Genomic DNA, 25,831 nt, shown 5'->3' with positions numbered 1-25,831 from the left:
TCAAAAAATTAAAAATAGAACTACCATACGATCCAGCCATCCCACTACTGGGTATTTATCCAAAGAGCTTGAAGTCAGCAATCCCAAAAGTCCTATGCACCCCAATGTTTATTGCAGCACTGTTTACAATAGCCAAGACGTGGAAGCAACCTAAGTGTCCAGCAACAGACGAATGGATAAAGAAGATGTGGTACATATATACAATGGAATACTACTCAGCTGCAAAACAGAACAAAATCATTCCATTTGCAATAACATGGATGGACCTTGAGAGAATTATGTTAAGTGAAATAAGCCAGCGAGAGAAGGATAATCTGTGTATGACTCCACTCATATGAGGAATTTAAAATTATGGACTAAGAACAGTTTAGTGGCTACCAGGGGAAAGGTGGGGTGGGGGGTGGGCACAAAGGGTGAAGTGGTGCACCTACAACATGACTGACAAACATTAATGTACAACTGAAATTTCACAAAATTGTAACCTATCAATAACTCAATAAAAAAAAAAGCAAAAAAAAAAATTTCAAGTTCCTAACAGATTTTGACTTAGAAAGTTCTGTCTTTGTAAGTACAGAACAGTATTTTAAACATCAACAGGTTCTACCTAGGGCTGTAATTCTCCTATGAAATTAAAATAATGTTCTCACAAACTGCCAAGTAAGTTCTTCAAGCAGAAGGAGCAACAATATTTTATTTTATTACAAATAAACATTTCACAAAAATGTAATTGGGAATGTATATGTACTATTAAGCAGAACACAGAAAACAAAGAAAAAAGGTATTGGGACCTAAAATATCATTTAAAATTCCATCAATTTTCTCTTACACAAAGTAGGTACTCAATACCACCGAACTGAAAAGAAACACTTTATAACATGTGCTTGCAAAATGTAACGCTACAGTAGTAAAGTACAACTTCCAAATATGAGATTTTGTCTGTCAAATTTTTAAAAAGCCTTTAAAAATATGATATGCACAAGCTTGCCCTGAGGGAAAGTAAGATGGAATATAGATTACAAAATCTTTACATATTTTCCACAATAGCTTTTTGAAATTGGAAAAGAGCACATAGTTGTGGAAAAAACTGAATGAACCAATTCCTAAAAATTCAGTGCACTCATAACTACCTGATGGAAAATTTGAAGCACCTTTTCTCTCGCCTTTTTATGTCATCATATGAAATGTATGAATTATATAGGCCTTGATCTTCAGAAACTTAAGAAAACTTCAAGTTAGAAACCAAGGTGTCATCAGAAAAAGAAAAATCTGGTATAAAATTTGCTAGCATAAGGCCACTGCTTCAAGTTCTTTCATGTACAGACACTATACAGTTCAGATACTTTTGTTTTTTGTTTTTATTACATAAGCAAAACTTTCAACATATAAACGTCTGGATATAACTCAGTTAAATTCTCTATGAAACCATGCTCAGAGAAAAACGCATCAACAAATAATGCCCTTTTGAGACTTTTTGCAAAAGAAACTCTATGTAATACAACTTTTAAATTGAATACTGTAATTTAAAAGCAATTGTTAAGTGTAAAAAAGTTGCAGCATTCCACTACAGAAAAATAAAGTTATTTTATCAAGAAAGTTACAGTATTAGTGCTTTAGTGCCAATTCTAAGTCGTGACAAAAAGAGATGCTCCCAAATATCCTGTAGTGTTGCTTCCATTTGTAACAATTCCAGATTAGACTGCTGTGGCCATGTTCGTATATTCCTATGGAGAGAAAACAAAAGAAATACAGACTTCAAAAGAAGCGTCAGTTATAACACCTGAGCTAGAGTTTTGTTCACATTGCAATTTTCAAAATATTTCAATTTATATAGTACTACTTGCACTCAAGATCCCCACAAAGGTATGTGGAGCCCCAAAGACGCAAAGTAACAAGAGAACACATCAAAGCAGATATCAAATGATAGGTCAGTAGGACAAAGAAAACACATGGCGCTTGATACGCTGGTGTTAGTAAGTTGATGAAAACAGCATTCTGCTATTTGGGTGAGTTTCACTTGGAATACCTGGCTAAAAATCAAGACTCTTAACCCTTAGTCCCTCAAGTACGGAGCCTGACGTGACACACACACAACCTCAAACTGGTATTTGATCTTTGTCATCATAAACTATCTTCTAAAACTATATGGGCTCTTCTAGCTTGGCTGATAACAGCAGAGAAAGCTGTTAGAGGGAAGAAAACAGCTTTCTTGCTTTTGAACGGTGACCTACAACAAAAAGATGTAAGGTTTCAACAAACACAGGAAAAGGAATTCATAAGAACAATAAGACTATGATCAAAAGGTAATGAAAGTTGATTCTATACTGTGATGCTATGCAAAATATTACCAACCACACTGGACATACAACCATGCAACTAACAAAAGAGCAAAAGTGGTAGAATGGCATGTTTTTTGGACATTAAAAAAATTTATTAATATATATATATCCTTACCTTTTACTAGGATCTTACTTTATTAAAACTGAAAGAAATTTAAAAGTCAATTTATTTCTTGGCATTTGTATTAGTATGGAAATGTTTAATTCCAAACAAAAGCAATGCTGATAGAAACTTATTATTCTTTCTATTTTGGTTAATGAAATGTTCAAAATACATGCATATATATTTTTGTCAACATCATTCCTTTAAATAGAGGTAGACTTCATTGCATCCTATTTCTTTACTCATATAAAAATTATATACATTGATCTTCAAATAAAATATCTGTTGCCTACTAAAAACTTTAAAAGGAAACTCTAATAATTCTAAAAATTTTTTTCAACTGAAATATCTTGTTTATCAAAATGTACGATTATTCTGAATCACATTCACCTTGACATAGCTTCTTCCACACCCTCTCTTGGACTGATCCCTCCATTCTTCCAATTATTTGGAAACTTATTTTAAGCAGAATGCTGAACTAGATATACAAGCACCACCCTCATCTGGGTTTTCATAACTTGACACTTGGGTCATTGCAAATGTTCCCTTGTTGGTCTTCCTGCATCTCATCACCTCCCCAGAAGTCTGCCTACCCACTGCTCACCAAGCGATCATCCTCAAAACACCGCTTTCTCCTTGTCGGTCTAGGAAGGCGTCCTGCTGCTGCCACATCACATCCTCAATATTTTACCCAGCTTTCCAGGCCCTCCATAACTGGCACACCCCTATCTCTACCCAATTCCACCTTCTACTGCCAAACGGGGATCTCTGGCTATAGCCCCTGCTGTGTCCTGCTCTTCTACATGCCTCAGCTTACAACCTACCTCCTCTGTGAAGAGAATAGAAATCAAAGTACTTAGTATACATTCCCTGACCATTCCTAATATATTGATGTTTTCCTCCTCTCTTTAGACATCACCATCTGGGAAATTAAGCTCTTCAAAAATATGGTTGTGCAGGAAAGAGTTAATACAGCATACCTAACTGCTGTCCTTTGAGAGGCCCGCTTACAAGGTTGGCCCTTGCCTGGCATCTGGGAACGGAGGTTTCGAGAGGGTTCCCACCATTGATGAATGTCTAAACTGTGCAAACAATATGGTCTATGCTGAACACCTGCTTTTCTTCTGAGAGTCTGGAATTTGGGTCCATGCCTGGCAGGGGGTGCCTACATGACCAGCCCCCAGTAAAACCCTGGGCACTGAGTCTCTAATGAGCTTCCCTGGTTGGCAACATTTCACACGTGTTGTCACAGCTCATTGCTGAGGGAATTAAGCACGTTCTGTGTGACTCCACTGGGAGAAGACTCTTGGAAACTGGTACCTGGTGTCCTTTGGACTTAGCCCGAGTGCCAATTCTCTGTGCTGATTGTGCTGTGCAGCCTTCCACTATAACACATCACAGCCATGAGTGCCACCACACGCTGAGTCCTCTGAGTCCTCCTAGCCAATCACCGAACCTGGGGGTGGTCTTGGGGACCCCTGACACAATGGCTGCTCTTCACTAACTTTTTAGAGCTACAGATGCAAGTGCGTGCGTGCGTGCGTGCGTGTGTGTGTGTCTGTATGATTAGATTTGATTCCCTCTGACAAGCATTTTCTAAAGATGGGCTACATATCTGAAAACATATCTGAAAAGCAACAGAGGAAGATATGAAGACTGATGAGGTACCCTCTATCCTCAAGGAGTCGATCATCTGTTTGGGGAAATAGGAAGATAAAGAGCAATAGTTAGAGACTAAATGAAACAAGAGTTAAAGAAGGGGCTTTGGTAAGGCTCTACAGTGGGTCTTCAAAGGAAAGCAGGGTTTGATAAGGAAAGAATGGGGAACAAGGGGCTATTTCTAGCCAGGAGAACGGCAGGAACAAAGAGAGAAATACGTGAAAACATGCTAGGCTTCAAAAAGCAGAGTCCATGGAGAAATGTGGTTAGAAAGGTATCTTAGGGCTGGACCTGACTAACAAGTCTGGCCTCTTTTTTCATGGGCAACAGAATCCTTGGAAAGTGCTTGCACAAGAGTGATATGATTCGATCTGTGTTTCAGGGCAATAACTGTGCTAACAGTGAGGGGACGGAATAAGGGAATCACAGGAAGCCTAGAAACGAGTTAGAGGCTCCAAAGGTTCTGAAAACAGAGCAGGAACACAGAAGAGCGCAGCAGGGAGGAAAGGTGGCACTTTCAATCAGTGGGGAAAGGACAAATGATTCAATAACTAGTGTCAGAAAAACTGACTATCTATTGGAAACAAAATAGATCCTGACCCCACATTGTATCATAAAAATAAATTCTAAATGGAATAAGTATTTATGTGTTTAAAACATTAACCATAAAACCACTTAAAGGAAGCACAGTAAGGAATTTTTATAAGCATAAGCATGATGTGAAATCTAGAAGCCATAGAGGACAAACTTGACAGATTCATGAACATTTACAAGTTCCGTAAGGTAAAAGCCACCATGAACGGCTGACACACACAAAATAAATACCAGGAAAATGTATGCCAGGTTAATACGCTCAGTCAATCAAGAGCTCTTACAAATCAATAAGAAAAAGTGCCATTACTCAACAGAAACACTGGCAAAGCATAGAAATAAGGAAGCTGAGAGAAGAAACACAAATGGCCAATAGACACATAAAAAGTATGCTCCCATCATTAATAATCAAAGAAAGGCAAATGAGAACCATTTTCTGACAACGAATAATGAAGACTGATAATGTGGAGTGCTGACTAGAGTGTAGGTAAACAGGCACTTTCATGCACTTCTGGTGAGAGTAGAAAGGAGTACAAGGGGCACTATGGCAAGGTAGCAAAATGTCAGCATGCCCAGTGGTATTGCCAAAAATAATGCAAACCCATAAGCTATCCAGCAGTCATCAACAGAGGCTTGGTTAAGCCAGTCAGCAATCATCAAACTGGGATACGTATACTCTCATATAAGAGGTGTAAGTATAAGAAGACTTGCCTGGGAGTATGTAGATATCGATAGTTTGGAGGGAATTAATTTGTAGACCTTCAAATTCCCAACGTTTGCTTTTCAAAATTAATCTGTCTGTACAACTGTTAAGGCTGGTTCCCCACCTCTCACTTTATACAAGAAAGATAAACCTTCTCATCCTGAATCTTAGTACTTTGTATTATGTGGGGATCCAAAAAAGGGGGCAATTGGAAATATTGGTGACAGTGTCAAAAAAGTGAACCAACTCTAGCAGCTAGTGATAAATAGCATACTTCTGCAGGTCAGATGCTTTCCAATTCTTTGCTTTTATTTAGAATTGAAGGATGGCAAAATCGAGTTTTCAGTGAAAAAACATTCAAAATTCCTTCCTTCCTTCCTTCCTTCCTTCCTTCCTTCCTTCCTTCCTCCCTCCCTCCCTCCCTCTCTCTCTCTCCCTCTTTCTGTCTGTCTTTCTTTTTTTTTTTGGTGAGGAAGATTGCCCCTGAGCTAACATCTGTTGCCAATCTTCCTCTTTTTGCTTGAGGAAGATTGTCCCTGAGCTAACATCTTTGCCAATCTTCCTCTATTTTGTATGTAGTATGCCGCCACAGCATGGCTTGATGAGCAGTGTGTAGGTCCGTGCCTGGGATCCAAACTAGCAAACTCTGGGCCACTGAAGCAAAGCATGCGAACTTAACCACTATCCCACTGGGCTGGCCCCAAAATACTTTCTGACGATAGATTACTAAGCGATTTTTTGGCCTATAATTCAGAGTTCAAAGAACCAAGTGGCATTGCTATAATAAACGTCCTTTCTTTCCCATCTATATAATCATTTAAACAAGGTCTCTCAGGACTTACATCCATATAAATAAAAAATACAATTAGAATGGATACTTGAATACTGTATTATTCTACTAGCAATGTTATATTTATCTATGAATACATGAACTAACTGAAAAGAGAAATGCATTTCCAATAAAACTTCCTCTGTCTAATCTATACTTAACAAAGTATGTAATATATTTATGCTATTTGGATCAACTGTAATGTTAACTCAATCCAGAGGAATTATTTAACACCTAATATTCACAAAAATTTATCAACACTTTGTGTCAAATTTGATTTGGTGATCAATGAAAGACTTTCAAAGATAAAAGTCTATAGGGGAAATAGAATGGAATCCAAATTCAAGGCAAAAATGGAATGATGTAAAATTTCTCACTTTGTTAAAAGAGCTTATTTGCATATTTTTAAAAATGTATGATGTTAGTTATCAAACTCCTGTGGTGTGCAGGTTCCACTAAGAAATTTATAAGAATGATGTAACAGTTTTATTTAAGACTCTCTATTTATAATATACAAGAAATTATATCTTTTATAACAACTTAAACTTATGATAAAAAATATTAGATACCAACCTAAAAATGCACAAGGAGGTAGATAATTTTTCAAAATTTTAGGGTAAGCAAAAAAAAGTTTGAGGAATACTGAAATAAACAATACATCCATAGAGTAGAATAATATGCTGCCATTAAAGTGAATCAATTGAATGGAGTAATGAATGAGTGATAGAAGCAGGAAGACTTGGAACAACTGAGTTGGCAGGACAACTGGGAGGATTAGCAGGACAAGTTTCAAGCACGGCTGGCTAGCTGCGAGAGCTATGGATCATGAGGAGACTACCAGTGGTCTGAGGAGGAGAGCAAGTTTGATTTTATTTTTAACAGCCTTACTGAGATATAATTCATATATCATACAGCCCATCCATTTAAAGTGTACAATTCAGGGGCCAGCCCCGTGGTGCAGCGGTTAAGTGCACACGTTCCACTTTGGCAGCCCGGGGTTCGCTGGTTCGGATCCCGAGTGCGGACATGGCACCGTTTGGCAAGCCATGCTGTGGCAGGCATCCCACATATAAAAAGTAAAGGAGGATGGGCACGGATGTTAGCTCAGGGCCAGTCTTCCTCAACAAAAAGAGGAGGGTTGGCAGCAGATGTTAGCTCAGGGCTAATCTTCCTCAAAAAAACAGTGTACAATTCAATGATTTTGTAGTGTAGTCATAGCATTGTGCAACCATCAGTCACTGCAATCAGTTTTAGAACATTTTTCTTTCTCCAAATAAACCCCATACGTGTTAGCAGTCACAACCAGCCCCCTCCCTTTTCCCCTAACCCCCCAGTTTCTGGCAACCACTGATCTACTTTCAATCTCTACGGCTTGGTTTATTCCAAACATTTCATAAAGATAGAATCACTCTATATGTGGTCTTTTGTGACTGGTTTCTGTTACTTGGCCTCATGCCCTTAAGTGTCACCCATGCTGGAGCATGTGTCAGTACAAGTTTGACTTTGAACATGCTGAATTTGAGGTGCCTTCAGGACATCCATGTGAGGGTTCTGGGAGGCTGCTGAAAATCTGGAGCTCTGGAGAGTAGTCAGAGGTGATGGTTGAAACCTTGCGAAGAGGTGAGGGCAATCAGGGCAAGTAGGAGGAATAAATAAAGAGAATACAGAATATAACACTAGGGAACGCTTAACTTGCATTTTTAAAGCATGCATGCACGAAGAGAAACCACCAAAATAAGACAGAAGAGTCAGAGAGGTAGGTAGCTCCAGATCCTAAGTGTTTGAAGGCGATGACGCCCCTACACAACCCTTCTTTTGCACCCCAGCACACTTCAGCTCGAGGGACACAGCAAGTGTGTAACAGTATTTTTGATTCATCTGATCTTCGTTCCTTTTCTATCATTGTACTCCATGATTTTCAAGGTTTTTTCCAACCCCAAAAGCCTTGAATCCTGGTCTCTAACTACCTTCCTGCTGCACCTTTATGCTCTCCTTTCTCCTCTTCCTCTCTGTGGGCAGAGCTCTGGTAGGCACCCAGCTGACAGGCACAGGAGGACTGCTGGAGAATCCGTGATCTAAGGAACTCCATGTCTTCCTGACCAAATGCACAACTGCTAACAGTTTTTCAGAGGCAATGTTCCCAGAGGTGACTTCATGAATTCTTACTAGGTTCTTTGTCCTATTCTGGTACATAGACCAACCCTCAAGAGTTTCTGAAAACTTTCTGTGATGAGCAGAGGATATGTAATGGGGGCCCTTGTGAATAACAGTGGATAAAAGATGAGCCTTATTCCAGGTAGTAACAGACATTCCTCCTGTCTCCTCATCTTTTGGCCCAAGCGCAGAATCCAAGAGAAAGGAAACACAGTAAAAGAGAATCTGGGTGCCAGAATGGGATTAATAAGACAAGTGCATGATGAATGAGGAGGAAGAATTCCAGTTCTGTACTTTCCTAATACAACCTGGGAATCTTACTGCTTTGTAGGCAGTTGGCGAGCCAATGCAGTTTTAGGGAAGCCATGATCGTTCTGGTAAGTGGACAAGAGGACGTATTAGGAGCACACCTAGGATCTCCCCCACCCCTCTCTGAAGCTGTTTGGTGTTGGAGACAGGAAGCACCATCTGAAGGCACAGTACCCAGACGATACCACCGATGAGCATCACAAGACCTTCTAGCCATGAATGATCAGCTTAGGCATTTCAATATGGCAGGGGAGCGAAGAGTCCAGACAAGATCAATCTAAACCTTCCTGGTGGACTTGGAGGCATGTGGGAATATGTAGGTTCATATCTGATTTCAGGCTCCAGAAGTTCCAGGATGCCTAGATTAATTAATCATGCATCCTTAATTAATCTGGGTAGTGGTCTAATCACGAAAATAATGAACTCTCTAGAAGGGCAAAAAGCCAAAGCAGTGCACGATGCTGCCCAGACTAAGGTTTACCTCTAGGGCAGGACCTTCAATGTTCCCTCCAATGCTGAAGCTTGGGATAAAAAGCGACGTAAAAGGTACCTCACACCCAGTAACCCCATTTGAGCAAAAGTGTCCCTAATTTAAAGGGAGGGAAGTAAGCAACGTTGGAAGAAACCAGACTCCAGGCTTTCACCTCTTTTCTTTAGGGCATGAAGGCCAAGGTAAAATGGAATAATAGGTCTGTCATCAGGTTATACACATGGAATGGGGTTCCAGAGTAGCACACTACTGGGACAGCTCGAAGGCCAAGTAAGCCCTAAGCACCTTAGTTCAGACACTGGCAGAAACAGGGTAGCTGCAATGCCTCATTCCTTTCTCTAAAGGTTAGGAGAGTGTGGAGCCCAACTGTTAAGTAGGTGCTAAGAGCAGGGTACCTGATTTCATTTTGTAGAGTTGGGCTCTATTCAAAAACAAATCGATAAAAAGCCTGGCTATGGCTCGCTTGCAGGTACTGACAATAGGCAGACTGGAAAAGCCCATGTCAAAATAGCTACGATACAAAGATATATGAAGTAGCATCCAGAATGGCAGGCCTAAGAAAAAGAGTAGTAGACACTGATTTTTTAAAAATCCAGTGTGTGGGGACTACTTCTAAAGCACTCAGATGGCACTGAAAGGCAATAGGAAGGCGAAGCCATGACCAGCCCTGGACCCTAACTACAACTGCTGTATTTTTAGATGATACAAAAAGCCTAGGCCCTAAAGATTGGAGCCCACAGCAAGTTGTGGCTCCTTCTAGGACATTCTTCTTGCGTCCTAAGATAAGGCCTGATGTCTGGTTTCTATCTGGTTTCTATCACAGGCTGGTAGGCAATGTGGTCTGGAAGAACTGAGTGGTCAGTTGGCATTGGGCAAGCTGAGGCAAAGAAAAGAATGATGAAATGGAGCAAGTCCAACGAGCATACAGAAACTGCAGGCTGAGGCAGACAGTCACATAAGCACTTGGGAGCCTCAAGTCATCTAAAAACAGAGGTGAAAGTGGAGTTAAGTGAAGCTAACACTCCAAGTTCAGCACAGAGCTAACAAGAGAAACATACAATATGTACCTGCAACTCAACCTTGCAATTGAGGAGAAGGCCTGCCTCAGCCTTCCTCCTCAAGTGGAATGCCTAGCTTCCCTAAGAACTGTCAGGCTGCCACCTGTGAATGCGGACAAATGCCTAGAAGATTTGCTGCAAAGAAACCTACCACATGAGACAGGAGGAGAAGCAGCACCTCGATCCAAGAGTAGAGAGGTACAGGAGAGGGGAAACTGACTCCAACTACACTCCCGTTTTTAAAGAAGAGATGGCTTTCATAACACAAAGAGTGACATACATGGTGAAATTAGAAATCTCTTCTAAGGTACCCACTTAAAATTAGGGGGTGGAAGAGGCTACAGAAGATATTCTATTTAACTCTAAAACTTCAAAAAAATCAGTCCTCAATTCCATTCTACTGGTCCATCTTTTGAAAAATAAGTTTTACTAAAATCACTAAGCAAGCTCAAAGTAAAGCCTTCACAAGGATGAATATTTAAGGTTACAAAATTTATAAAACCACAGTTAGACTATTTTATAGCAACTCTAGAAATACATACATTTCTCAGAAGAAAAGATTAGCCCAAAATTATCAAAGAAGCAATTTTATTAACATTAAGAATTAGCATATAGTGGTAATTGCATAGCATTATGAATGCAATTAATGTCACTGGAGTGTATACTTAAAGAGGGTTAAAATGGCAAATTTTAATGTTATATATATTTTATCACAATCAAAAAACATATGAATGGGGAAAAAAGAAAAGTTAGTGTATTTTACAATAATCTATCCTTTTTATATAGTCAGTTCAATGTTTTTTGGTACTTAGATAATTCACATTGTATAAGGCTAAAATATGTCAGCTAAAAGTCTTTACCTGAATTTCCATTTCAAAGATTAACCATACAACAGAAATTCTAAAGCAAAAAGTTCAAACAGCTGGCATGTTCAAAGTATCTGAGGTATTATTTTAAGATTAAACAGTCTCACAGCTCTGTTACCATGACACCTTGCAGTTTTTCTTCAGCTATCGTGCAATAAGAACACTTTTTAAATCTAAATTGTTTCTTAAGTTAAAATTAAATAAGAAACATAAATAATTTAGGAGTTCAAAAGTCACTCAACATTTTTAAATTATCATAACCCAACTAACCTTTTTTTTCCTCAGGAATTTTTCTCTGAATTTATTAGTGACAAATCCCCTTGGGCCAGCGAACCGTAACTGCTGATATTTAGCCTGAATGTACAAGCTCTTCTGTACTAGGCCTGATTTATAATGGGGCTGGAATCTGCCACCTCTAAAGTTGGTCTGTAAAGGAAAAAATAATTGAATGTTAAAACCACTTCCAAATCTACTTTATTAGTACAAGAAATGGAAAAATGTCTGGTACTTAGAGTTGCTCTTAATTCTAGGCACTACAGATATTAAAAGGGAAAAAGTTAATGATGGTAATAAAGCACGTTTTCCTCAAACTAGCCTCCTAGTTTATTTTATATAATAATAATTTTCAAAAAATATTTTACATAAAACCACTTTTTAAAACTAAGCTAAAATTTCTTGAAATTCTTGAAATTTATCACGCTGAGAAAAGTACAACTTTCAAAACCTCTAACAAGCTAAAATTATCCTTATGATTCATAGTGAAATATGTCAAATCCCACATTGGGGGGGAAGGGAAGACATTAAGTATCAACATCTATTTAAGAATCAAAAAGTCTCTTAACTTTATTCCTGTCAGTACCTTTGAGCCAATCATTCTTCACCATAAAAATCTCATTACAACAAATATTTTCAAGACAAGAGTTATACTTAAAAAGACTATTTCCTGACCTGCATACTGCCCAGTGTTACAATAGACGTAAGAGGACAATGAATATTTGTGTTTCCCATATGGGAAATGTACAAATAGTATATTACAATGGAGTAATTATAAAAACTAAGTAGATTCTTCTTTCCACAATTAATTAACAAATGAGTATGTTATGCATAATGAAGCACATACATTTATAAAAAAATATTTATGCCAGCCCTATTTTCCAATTATTTTCTTAAAGCTACAAAAAATTTCAGGCAAAACAGAATTATAATGAGACAGTATAATTTTGTTAAAACTATCTGCACAAACTTGATACAGTAGAGCTAATCTTGAGACTTACATTGTCCATTTTTACATATCTAATAAGGTGATTACTATCTGGCTTTGAATTAGTCTAATTCATACAAAAAAGTAAATTTTAATGACATAGCTCCTTTTCTTAGGAAGGATTATTTCTTCCTCCCGTTTTGCTATAAAGAATTGTGAACTTCTAAACAACCATATAACATTACACAGCCTTAAATGATTGGTCAAGAGGGAAGATTATGGCATATATGTTGAAAAACATTTTTAAAATAATTAATGTTAAAAAACTTTTCTTAAGGAGAAAGGGTAACAGGAAGTAGATCTTAAACAATCTTAGAAAAATACTACAATCAACTATATCTGACCAATGAGAAGAGCAACATGCAGGAAGCACTTATATCTGAAAACCCATCTACACTGTCTCTAAGTTATTCAGACATCACATTTTCGGTTGATTTTATGCCTCATTACTCAAGAGACTAAAAGATGGTGTAAAACATTTTTATATATTCTATGGCCATAGCTATTTTTGAAAACCTAATGTCACACGTTTTTAGGTACATGAACCATTGGCTAAAAATGTTATCTACACAATGCCTACAAATTACATTACTCTCAATGGAAACAAAATCTTTCGACATGTAGAAATTTGACTCTCAAGAAGCCAGGTCAACTACAGAAGCTCACTTAACTACCCTCCTAGTCTGTGGTGTGGGGATAGTTTACACCACCTCTCTGCTCATACTAACTTCCTCCTAGAGCTAACTACTCGATCCAGCCTGCCTGTCACTTTCACAAAAAAAAAACCTCAAACTCTTTTCTTTTCTTTTTTTGGGGGGAGGGGAGGGAAAAAAGACACTGTAGAGTGAAAAATATGAATAAAGTACCTATCATAAGCAGGAAATTCAGTCAAATGGATTTAAAATCACCTCAATTTCTGAGAGCAAGGAGAGAGAAGTATAATACTTTGCACTTAAATTCTCATTCCATTTTGGGGGATGAGGTGTTGTGTATAATCAAACATGTTGGTTGATTAAAATTATCACTTACATCAGACATAGCTGTACAAATTAGAATGCAATGAATATGCTTTAACAAAGTTTGCTGGACCAGAATCTTTCTCTGATGATCCAGAAGGCCTCTGAGGGTTGCATGTCTATAGACATGGTTTTTCAATCTGTGAATGCTGGAGAAGGCTCTGGAGCTATGCACTTACATATTAGAGAGAAAGGGGCAGGCTAAAACGGAGGGTCTGGGACCTTGCCTGCCTCCCAGCTAGAGCCACTCCATCTGTATCTGTTTTATGTATTTGTGTTTCCGTGTAATATTTGAAAAAGGGTTCCACTGGCAAAATATATTCAAGTCCTGAGGAAAGAGATCATCACTAAACTGATTACAGTTAACTATAAATGTCCAAAAATACCAGTTAACAGCTACTATTTGAAATATTACAAAAACAGCTTTTAATTTACTAACACTTAGAACATTATGTTCAAAGCATAAATCCAAAGCTGGAGTTAAATGAAAAATAACACTCAATACCTTAAAAGGTCTTTTAAAGCCTCTTGTGTTTTCACTGTTTTCCTCAACTCCAAAAGGTTTGTCAGTAACGTCTTTTCTCTGCATAGTTTGATAATTCTGCATGAAAAAAGTATTACTATAGGTTAACATACTTTAAAGTTTATTTTTAAAAGTTCATTTTGCCATTTTAAAAACACACATTTTAAATGTATAGAATTAAGAACACAAAACATGTATTATGTAACCTAGCTGTAGGACCATACACACATCTTCCTTCACATAACCCATGGTAGTTTGGGAGGGGCTAGTTTAATTCACGACAGTGAGAAGTGTAAAAAAATACTCCTATATAACACAGTGGGTGACTTTTAGAAAATGGACTGTAAATCTAGTATTTATTCAGGCATCCAGAAGAGAAACAAACCTATTATTATCAGGAGTTGCTAAAGAGTTCCTGCTGCCTAAGAAGAAAACAAATTCTCAACACCGCAGGAGGTGGGTTTTGCTGACTCAGATAACTGATTTGAGTAGATGCCCCTGCTATGACTAGGGAAGTATCACAAGTCAGAGTGTTAAGACTGTAACCACAAAGAACCTGAATCCTTTCACGGGAACAGAAAAGATAGGGCCCATTCTGAAGACAGCTTCATTCTTCCAAAATCAAGTATTATAACCTTCTCCTTATTCCATTTGCTATGGAGTCTGTACTTCTCACAAATCTTCCTCTTTCACACCTTTCTCTCTCTCCTCAGTTAAAAACAAAGTCATGTAAAACCCTTTTTATAGTAGTCATCTTGAATTTATACTTGCTATAAATTTGAAAAAGCACATAAAGATATATGTAATGAGATGAGACTTTGGGGGACCTTTGGAGGGAGAGGGTGTATTTTGCCCACGAAGGGATGTGAATCGTTAGGGACCAGCAGGAGGACTGTAGCAGGCAGCTTCTGACCAGGCTCCTAATCATCCCCACCTTCTAGTACCCAGGCCCCTATGTCATCCCCTTCCTTAGACTGTGGGCTGGACTAGGGATTTGCTTCTTACAATCGGAGTAAGGGAGAAGTGATGGGATGTCACTTCCGAGATTAGGTTACAAACACACTCTGGCTTCCATCTTTCTAGCTGTCACTTGCTTGCTCTTTTGGAAGCCAGCTGCCATTTGTGAACTGCCCTATGAAAAGGCAAATCTTTAGAAACAGAAAGTAGATTAGTGGTTAGTTGGGGGTGGGAACAGGGAATAACTAAACAGGCATGAAGGCTCTTATTGGGGTCATGAAAATGTTCTAAAACTGGATTATGGTGATGATTACACATCTCAGTAAATTTATGAAAAGTCATTAAGTTGTATGTTTAAAATGGGTGAATTTTATGTTATATAAATTATACCTTAATAAAGTTGTTCCAAAAGAATCTTAAGAAAGCTAATACTATAATAAATGCAACAAAATCCTGCCGAATCAACTAAGAGATGACCATTTCTTCCATCACAATAACTGAAAGCCTCAACAGAATCTTAACGTCGAACAACAGAATCATAACATGTACTTAATGAACAGTCACAAACGTGAAAAATATTGGTGATCCTTGTACATACAGGTATATGTGAGAAGAAGAATGGAATGCACAAAAATGAAACATTTTGAACTGAAATCTTACCTCATAAGGTTTCTGAATAAATTTTCTAAAATTGGACTTTATAAAACATGTAGGCTTTTCGAATTCATCAACTTGAGTATTCTTCGACCTTGAAAAATTGGATTGCTGATCATTCCTAATAAAATGAAAGAGAGAAAAATAAGAATCTTCTATTAGTTTACCTTTATCCAACAAATAAACAAGAGAAATCAAATTAACCCCTTCAGGGACAATTAAAGCAGCACAACAGTAAAAAAAACCCCAATCATCTATCACTACTAAAATTCCAAAGCGTAATTTTATAAAATTACAAATCACGAAAATTACAAATGATAGTTATCAGGGCTAAAACACCCATTTTTCAACCAACATTATTTAGCTAAGTTGGAAGCTGGCAATAGTGGAAAAACAGTATTCCCTGGACCAAGGTTCTCAATCCAGGGTCCAAGGACAGGCGTCCTGAGACCTGTAACCCCCTGAAACCATGTGGAGAACGCATGTTTTCGGAGGGAAGTGAGTCACAGCTCTCTAGCCTTTGGCAGCACTGGACCCCCCTTGCCGACAGACTCATCAGTGAAAGCACCGGGGAGACAAGGTGTCTGACTGGCTCAGGCCCCCTCACTGGCAGAGCTGGGGCCTCTGATACTGCTGGGCCACAGGAGCAAAAGACAGCTCCCCTTCTCCTGTCGTCACAAGGTCTGGAGGCCACCAAGGGCTCTTCCCAGGCAGCCCTACCTGGGAGGGAAGTCCTTCCTTGGGCTTCTCCTCTGACCCTGAGGCCTCACTGCCAGAGTCCTTGGGGAGTCCTCTCCCTGTCACATCCCACATCTCCCCAAGATGCTCCTCAGACCCTTCCTTCTCTGTGGTGAACAAATGGCTCACTGCCTCAGCTCTGCTTCAGTCCCTCCCACAGGTCCCCCACTGACATGGGGACAAAATCCACATTCCCCATCAGTGACCCCCAAGACCCTTCCTGCTCTGGCCTTGCTGCCTCTCCTGGCTGCTTCATTCCAATCTCCCCAACACACACTGAGCTTCGGGAACATCTGGCTAGGTGCAGTTCCTGGCACACATCACAATCTCTCCCGCTTCCGCACGTTTGCAAGCGCAGTTTCTTCTATTGTAATTTCCTTCCAACTTAGATCAATCTCAAGATTTAGCTCCTTTTGCACTTATTCCGGAAAGGCTTCCCCAGACCTCTGAGGTGGACTAGATACCCCTGTTCTGTGCACGTGTAGCACTCTGGGGTCTTCAAACATATCACTCGTGTCTGTACAGCTGGTGCACCTGTCTGTCTCACCCAGAAAGCGGCAATCCCTGCAGAGGAGGCACTGTGGACGGTCAACTTTGTGGCCCCAGCTCTGACCCCAACCCCTGACATGGAATAGCCACTCAGGGTTTTCTGAAATGTTAAAAACCCCCATGTTCTATCAAAATGCTCATGATAAGATAGTAAGCCAAAAGAGTAGGGTGCAAAGCCATATATTGAGGTTAATTTCAATTATTTAAAAAAAATATATATATATGCCCAGAAAAAACAAATGACAGGAAATGTATTAAATATTAACAGAGGTCATCTCTGGTGAATTAAGAATGCTTTATATTTTTGTTTTTATACTTTTTTATATTTTTCCAAATGTTTACCATTAGCATGTACTACTACTTCTATAAACAAAACAGTGGACTTTAAAAAAATCCTCGCAAAGCAGTATCTGATAAGGGAGTACTATCCAGAATATATAAAGAACTCTTACACCTCAATAATAAAAGGATAATAATCCAATTCAAAAATGGGTAAAGGGGCCGGCCCAGTGGCGCAGGGGTTAAGTGCGTACATTCCACTTCTGCGGCGCGGGGTTCAGTGGTTCGGATCCCAGGTGCGGACATGGCATGGCTTGGCACGCCATGCTGTGGTAGGTGTCCCACATATAAAGTAGAGGAAGATGGGCACGGATGTTAGCTCAGGGCCAGTCCTCCTCAGCAAAAAGAGGAGGATTGGCAGCAGTTAGCTCAGGGCTAATCTTCCTCGAAAATAAATAAATAAAAATGGGTAAAGGATTTGAATAGATATTTCCCTAAAGAAGACACACAATAAGCAAATGAAAGGATGCTCAACATCATTAGTCCTTAGGGAAATGCAAATCAAAACTACGAGATACTACTTTATACTCACTAGGGTGGCTATAATCAAAAAGAGGACACCCCTAATGTTCACAGCAGCATTATTCACAATAGCCAAAAGATGGAAACAATGCAAATGCCCACCAACAGAAAAACAGATAAACAGAATGTGGTATATCCATACAATGAAATATTGTTCAGCCTTATAAAGGAATAAAATTTTTTTAAAAATGGAATTTTGACACGATACAACGTGCATGAAAACATTATGCTAAGTGAAATCAGCCAGACACAAAAGGACAAATATTCTACTTTGTATGTATAAGTATGATTCTACTTATATATATGAGGTATCTAGAATAGGCAAATTCATAGAGATGGAAAGAATAGAGTTCATCAGGGGCTGAGGGGCTGTGTGAATAGATAAAAAAGTTCTGGAAGTGGATAGTGGTGACAGTTGCACAACATTGTGAATGCAATTAATGCCAATGAATTATACGCTTAAAAATGGTTAAAATGGTAACATTTATTACATGTATATTTTACCACAACAAAAAAAATTTTAACCCTTTGATATTTGATTTTTGACCAGGCAAAGGGGTATCCAGGTTAAAGAATCTATTTCTCCACAACTAGAAGGATCCACAACTAAAAATGCACAACTATGTACTGGGAGGCTTTGGGGAGAAAAAGGAAAAATAAAATCTTTAAAGAAAAGAATCTATTTCCCAGCCTCCCTGCAGCCAGGCATGGCCGTGAGACTAAATTTTGACCAGCGTTGCTGAAGTGTCATGTGTAAATTCCAGGAATCTTTAAAGGAAAGGCTGGAATGTAAACATGATGGCTAGGGCACAAACAGCCATCTTGGACCATGAGGCAGAAGTCATGTGCAGAGGATATCTGAGGAGCAAGATCTAAGGAGCCTGGTTCCCTAATGGGTCCACCCTATGATGCTCTGACTTCCCGCCTCTAATCTTTTTTTACGTAAGAAAGAAATGATTTTTTTCTCTAGCTCTTACAGTACATTCTCAACCCAGCAGGCAGAGTGATCCTTTTAAAATTTAAATGAGATTATGTCTCTTCTTGGGTTAAAACCCAAAATGTTTTCTAATCTTACTTAGAGTAGAGTACAAAGTCTTCATGTCCTTCAAGGCCCTTGTGTGGTTTGCCCTGTCTACTAACTCTCTCCCTTTTTCACTGTGTTACAACCTCAATGGCCCCTTTCTATTCCTTAAACAAGAGCAAGTGTGATCCTGCTGCAGGGTCTTTGCATTTGCTGTTCCCTCTCTTGAAATACTATCTCCTCAAAAAACTTTATGGCTAACTCTCTCACTTAATTCACATCCCTGCTCAATTTTTTAAAAAATCCTAAGTGCATTCCATGACTATCCTAAACAAAATCACACCACACATATCACTCTATTAAACTTCCTCTTCTGCCTTACTTCTCACCTATCACTCACCAACATGTATTTTTTTCTATCTCCTACCATTAAATTGTAAGCTCCACGAGGTCAAGGGCTTTGTGTATAGTTTCTCACTGTGTCCCCAGCACTTAGAATAGGGACTAGGACACAGAAATTAACATATAAATATTTGCTGAATATATGAATAAAAGATCTCTATAGGGGCCGGCCCTGTGGCCAAGTGGGTAAGTTTTCGTGCTCCACTTCGATGGCCCAGGGTTTCACAGGTTCGGATCCTGGGCACAGACATGGCACCACCCGTCAGGCCACACTGAGGCGGCGTCCCACATGCTACAACTAGATGGACCTACAAATAAAATATACAACTATGTACTGGGGGGTTTGGGGAGAAAAAGCAGAAAAAAAATTTAAAGAAAGAAGAAGATTGGCAACAGTTGTTAGCTCAGGTGCCAACCTTTAAAAAAAAATCTTTATAAAGTTAACTCCAGGTCAGCATAGATTATGCATTGTTAAAACAGCAAAAATAAAAACTGATTTTTTTTCTGTAACCTGCCTAGCTAAAAAGAAAGTCTTGGTAGTTTGATGTCCTCTCGGAGTCTATTGGTACTATTTTTGAAGTTGCTTTATCACAGACACACACACCATGCTTATATAACACAACACTTCAATAACCCTGCAGGGAACTTAGTAATGCTGGTTACAAGAGGGAGAACTAGTGTCAGGGGAAGGCATGGAGACAGGGTAAGAGATTGGTCAGAAGTGGGAGAAAACAGAGAACAGGGTCTTAGAGACAAGACAGAAGGCCCTAGTGTTAGGCTTGCCTGGGAGGGATCCTAAGGTATCAGGGAATACACAGTGATCCAGATCTAAACGCATGACCATTTCAGTATCCTTGGTCCCGCCTGCTCCTGTGGAAAGTCTCCATTCATTCAACAGCTACAGATTGAGCTTGAGGCAGTGGGGATACAATGGCAAGCAAACAGAGACACAGAGCCTGCACACAACTTTTGAGGGAAAAAAAGCCACACCAGGGGGAAATCACTACATCCTATGATTTATGATTTCATTGGTTCTGAATTTCTATGGAAATCTATACATTAACCTGACTAAAAAGGTTTATGCAAAAATATTGAGGTCAATTTTGATAAACTGATTTTCTAAGATAAAAGGATAAAATAAAATGTTGTTCTTATTTTAACAAAGAAATTGAATTAGGATAAAGTGAGCGATTAAAGGTTCTGTGCCATTGTTTCAAAAAGGTGAACAATAAGAAGTACTGGTGAGGATGTGGAGAAACTGGAGCCCTCACACACTGCTGGTGGAAATGTAAAATGGTGCAGCCGCTGTGGAAAACAGCCTGGCAGTTCATCAAAAAGTTAAACATAGTTATCATACGACCCAGCAATTCCAATCCTATGTATACACACAAGAGAAATGAAAACATATGTCCACACAAAAACTAGCACACAAACGTTCATAGCACCATTATTCACAACAGCCAAAAAGTGGAAACAACCCAAATATCCATCCACTGATGAATGGATAAACAAAAGTATGGTATATCCATACAGTGGAATATTATGCAGCCAGAAAAGGAATATTCATGCTACAACATGGAGGAATGTTAAAGACATTATGTTACAGGAAAGAAGTCAGTAACAAAAGGCCACATATTATATGACTGCAATTATATAAAATGTCAAGAATAGGAAAATCCATATAGACAGAAAGTAGATTACCGGTTGCCAGGGGCTGCGAGGTAGGAGAAATAGGGAGTGACAGCTACTGGGTACAGGGTTTCTTTTTGGGGTGATGAAAATGTTTTGGAATTAGATAGTGGAGACAGTTGCACAACTTTGTGACTATATTTTAAAAACCTACTGAATTGTTCACTTCCAAAGGGTGAATTTTATGGTAAGTAATATCTCAATTTAAAAAAAAAACCCTCATGGCTCTACTATGACACACCAGCTATCCAGTACAAGTAAAATAGTCTAACAGATCTAGCAAAAGATACCGTGCAGGAAGACATTTTGGCTCGCTGCAACATCGTCCTTAAAGCTAACATTAATAATACTTCACGCTGACCAGCTACTTTGTACCTTACAGGCATCACCCTACTCAATCTTAGTCACCACTGTGAAGTAAGTATAATTCTTCTCTCTCTTTTCCAGCTGAGAAAACAGAGATGAAGTAACTTTCCCAAGGTCAGTCACATAGCCAGGCATCTACCGAGCCAGGCGCTGAACTCAGGCGTAACGCCAGTGCTCAAGCTCTTAATCACCTCAGAGGGGGAAGATATATTCTGAAGTATTACACGGTCTTTATAATATGCTATCTTACATCTGTTTTAAAAATGTCTTTCTTAGGACACTAAGTTTCTTATACTTGCTGAATCAAGAAAAGCATAACAGAGAACTTGTGCCACTAAAGAGCACTGTCATGCCATGTCATATTAGGAAACTGGAGACTTTCACCCAGCAAGGGACGAGATTTTAACTATTTTATTTTCAATTGTCTTATATGCCTCAACACACAATTTTGCTACCTTTTAATTAGTCTCAAACTTATTGTCAGAATCAAGTCAGGTTTTAAACAAGCTCCATCTATTTTGACTAAGACCTAGTTAGCCGTAGACGACTTACAAGTCTAGTCAAATATCTTAGTAATCTGACACTAAAGAATATGAAAGAGAATTAGCGCTGGCCCTTCCTACTCATACATTCTCACTTTCTGAGCGATCCAAATAGTTTGAGGACCCTTGGGTGAACTGGAAATTTTGTCCCATTCAATTATACCTCATAATTATATGGGGTCCCAGAGTTGCCATGAGTTCCACATGGTTTTCAGAACTAGAGAGAAACTGGGGCCAATCCAGAATACTCAGAGCTCCTAAAAAGAGGTGCAGGGCTGGGAAAGAGAAACAAGGATCTACTGACAATCAATGTGCCATGCAAAGCGTAAGTACTTCACATGTGCCAGCTCATTTATTATTTCTAACTTCTCCATCACAAATTGGTTATTCTCATTTTAAAGAGGAAAAGGCTCCAGAAACTAAGCAAGTTTGCTCAAGAGCAAAGAGCTTGTAAACTGGCAGAGGTGAGATTCAAACTTGTATCTCCTCTGCATTTTCTGCTACATCTGCCCCGTCTCATGGACACACGTCCACGAAGAGTTCTGAAAGAGAAGAGTACTGACCTCAGGAAATTTTGTAATGTTCAAAGAATACCCGAATCTAAAGGGTAGAATGTGTCAGAGTTTCCATCAGCTCAAGCCAAACAGTCCATAACCTTGCTGGTTCTGGCTCCTCTCTAGAATTACAGACCTCAAATATTCACCTACCCCATAATTTTCGTTGTTTAAATCAAACAGCATATGAAGATCACTGAATAACTTTGAACTTTGAGTTAATATATTTCACTTAAACATATAAAATGGATTTGAAGGCTTAAATCCCTAAACTAAAATGAAAATTATCATCACACAGAAAAACTGAAAAATATGCTGAAACCAAAAGCTCCCTGATAACAGGATGTTTTTCATCTACTGATTACCTCTCTGCAGCACTAGCTATGTGAAAAATGTGCTCATCTTCATTCTGTAACCGTTCTTTTCTCCTTCTTTCAATGTCATGTCGTAGGTCATTTGGATCTATTACTTTGACCAGAGTCTGAGGAATTTTGACAGAAGACAAACCATTTACATTACTGTTAGTTGTACAAAGACCATATCTAACAAGAACCTTAAGTAAAAGTCCTAAATAAGTTATCTTGTACTCATCCTACTAATGGTACTATAAACTGATAAAAATATTTTGAGACAATTGATAAAACACAATCAGAAAAGTTTATAACATTGAACCAAGAATCCCACTTCTGGGACTCTATCTCAAAGAAAAGGCTATCTACCCAAAAATATTCAAAGTGTTAAACTTAAAATAACAAAAAAATGGAAGCAACTTAAACGTAAGAAAAAAATTTAAAGGGCAAGGGAAGAATGATCTTATGGTAAATTTAAGTCAAAGGAATGATGTACAAGCATTTAAATTATGGTAATATAGACTACGTGGAGGTAAACATGGAAAAACACGTATTGAAAAAAGTGAATTAAAGCCTAAAAAGCCTCAATCATAAAAGGTCACAGGCAATTCAGAGACTTTTACATAAAAGGAATGTTATTATTGTTTAAGTACAGTCATGTGTTGCTTAACGACGGGGATACCTTCTGAGAAATGTGTTGTTAGGCGATCTCGTCGTTGTGCGAACATCATAGAGTGTACTTACACAAAACTAGATGGTATAGCCTACCACACACCTAGGCTATATGGTACTAATCTTATGGGACCACCGTCGTATATGCGGTCCGTCGTTGACCGAAATGTCGTTATGCGGTGCATGACTGTAAAAAGAAAAAAGCATCCAAAACTACATATACTATGATAGCGACTATGTTAAATGCCAGATGTAAGACTGCAAGATAAGATGATCAAATAATATTTTGTGTTAAGTGGTTGAATTAGAGGTGATTTTTTTAAATCCTCAAATTTCCTACATGTTGATCACAGTACTTTGATGAGTAGAAATTTTCTGAAAATATCACTTACTAATAAACTAACCTATCTCCATAAGTTCAATAAAAATTGTAACCATTTACAAGTAAAAGAAATTATATATTCTATCAGGAATGTATTAAAATCTCTCCTCTACAAAAATTCTCTACTCTCAATGAATAAATTAGCAGTTTCTTCAGAACTTGATATACTTCTAAAACTAGAGCCGGTTTTCTTCCCCTCTGGCTAGTTAAGTTTTTCTAATTAGCAAAGAAATGGGGGAGCAGGCTGGAGAGGTGTTGGGTGGGAACCACCACACACAACACGTGACAATAAGAAAATTCAAGTATAATTTCCATTATTTTGCTAGTCATATTCCATAGAATCTTTCATACACTCTACAGTAAAGAGAAGGGCAATATCAAATGAAACAAAGTTGCTTTCCATTCATTCCACATACAATTTAAAAATATATTCCATATGACTGCTTTGGGAAAAAATAGGTATCAAACATACTTTCTGCAAGCTTTACAGTGTGAAGTTCTGGAGTGAACATTAAATGCTATAATTTTGTGTAAGTTTTACAAAGCTGTTATCCTTAGGGATTGTCTCTCTTAGGGAATATTTTTGTCTTTTGTCTGTGTTCTCTCTGCAACTGGGCCGATAACTAGAATCACTTGGAGAGCTTTGTAAATTTCAGATTCCTGGGTCTCAATCTTTCTTCCTTACCTACTTTTAACTCCTTTTTTTACTCCCAATCACTGGATCCCTTTACCATTAGTATACCAACAATAACATAGTTTCTCATCAAAAATTATATTCACTTACCTGATCTGATTCATATACCATAGTTTGTTTACTCTGAAGCTCGGCCAAAGACATATCTATTCTCCTAAAATAATAAAGGCATATTACAATTAAATAACTATGTTACACACTGATACCTTGATTCCATTACTACAGAATGGAATTTGAAATAAAGCTGGTGTGCCTTGGAAGAAGCAAAAGAAACTTGCTACGAGGTGGTTTTTCACCTATGTGGCAGTCTCCCAAGACATACATCTACTGTGAACAACATCACAGTGATGCCTTAGTGGTTCTCAAATCACTAGTCTGTGTAACTTTAAACTTTGCCCCAGTGATCTACTGCATTCTAACATTGATTCAATTCAGCTCACAAGACAGGGTGCACCACGTGCTCAGACAGGTGCCGGGAGAAGAAGATACATGTTGTCATCCGACTGCCCTCAGAACAGCCATTTCTGACCACATGAAGCAACCCATGATTTCAATGGCTCGATAACTGTCTTTCATTCTTCCAGTGATAACTTCAGTAGGCAATTACTATAGACACAGCAGAATCAAAGTTAGGTAGGTAAATATTTTCAAAGTCCTACACATTTAAACAATGCTACTCAATGGCTTCAATACAACCTATTCCGTCAAAGTGCACTGGCCCGTACCTACTTGGGTTAGTCCTGTTTTCACAGAGGAAATGCAGTCCAAGAGTCTACAGCAAGCCCAGGAGACAGCACCTTCCCACATCTGTTCTGAGGTTTATTCCCACGAGTTAAAGGGGCATACAATAATCAATCATTACCTGTGAATTTCTGGATCTGAATTCAATTTAATTTCATTTACATCTGCAGCTTGTGTCTCTTTCATTTTTGAGAAACGCTCATGTAGGGTAATGTTAGGTGATGGAAAATAATTTGCTGAAAAAGGAAACAAACGGTTTTATCTCAGTGTGAATTCCACATAAAAGATTCCACATAAAAGATTAAATATAAGTACAGGAAGAAGGGACTATTAAAAAACATTCAATCCGTTTTCTCTTGAAAATACATGGGACCTAAACTTATTCAACAGACTAATTTGTAGTGCTCACAAGCTTTTCCAAGCCCGAGCAACAGTAAAAAACACCTGATTTATGAACCCCAAGATTCTATGCCTGTTTGGCATGCCTGCTTACTTGTCGGGGGCGGAAAAGATAGTGGCTCTCTCAAAGCAAGGACCTTTCTTCTCCAACGTAAGACCTTACTGTATCTGAGAAGTAAAGATGGTACAAGCTCTACAGTTCACCTAGAGTGAAAAATAACTCCAAAAACAACCCTGAAACATGAAAACGATTCTGAACAAATGCTAAATGTTATGTTTACATATCACAGAAGGCCTCCTAATGCCATTTTACTTTAATTAGCATTAACTGAAGTTCATGAAGACATTCTGAAAGCAGCCAT

At 38.5% G+C, this 25,831-nt stretch overlaps 1 protein-coding gene across 5 annotated transcripts in view; it reads right to left on the bottom strand.

Moving 5' to 3' along the window:
• Positions 1 to 679: 679 nt before the first annotated feature.
• The window catches only part of BCLAF3 (BCLAF1 and THRAP3 family member 3), a 60,142-nt gene continuing 34,990 nt past the window's right edge, over positions 680 to 25,831 (bottom strand). For 2 of the 5 annotated variants that reach the window (XM_046673624.1, XM_046673623.1), the window contains exons 6-12: positions 25,192 to 25,306; positions 24,420 to 24,483; positions 22,597 to 22,712; positions 15,516 to 15,630; positions 13,881 to 13,976; positions 11,370 to 11,524; positions 680 to 1,723 (exon numbers count right to left, since the gene is read on the bottom strand). In XM_046673624.1, coding sequence (XP_046529580.1) covers positions 1,603 to 1,723; positions 11,370 to 11,524; positions 13,881 to 13,976; positions 15,516 to 15,630; positions 22,597 to 22,712; positions 24,420 to 24,483; positions 25,192 to 25,306 — 782 coding nt within the window. In that variant the 3' untranslated portion in view covers positions 680 to 1,602. Of the gene's footprint in view, positions 1,724 to 2,451; positions 2,480 to 11,368; positions 11,525 to 13,880; positions 13,977 to 15,515; positions 15,631 to 22,596; positions 22,713 to 24,419; positions 24,484 to 25,191; positions 25,307 to 25,831 lie in introns of all 5 variants that reach the window. The other 3 variants (XM_046673626.1, XM_046673625.1, XM_046673627.1) reach the window with 3 other exon arrangements.

The sequence above is a fragment of the Equus quagga genome, chromosome 10 (assembly GCF_021613505.1).
Source record: "Equus quagga isolate Etosha38 chromosome 10, UCLA_HA_Equagga_1.0, whole genome shotgun sequence".
NCBI classification, from domain to species: Eukaryota; Metazoa; Chordata; class Mammalia; order Perissodactyla; family Equidae; genus Equus; species Equus quagga.
Note: the sequence above shows the minus strand (reverse complement) of the source record. Positions and strands in the feature narration are given on the sequence as shown.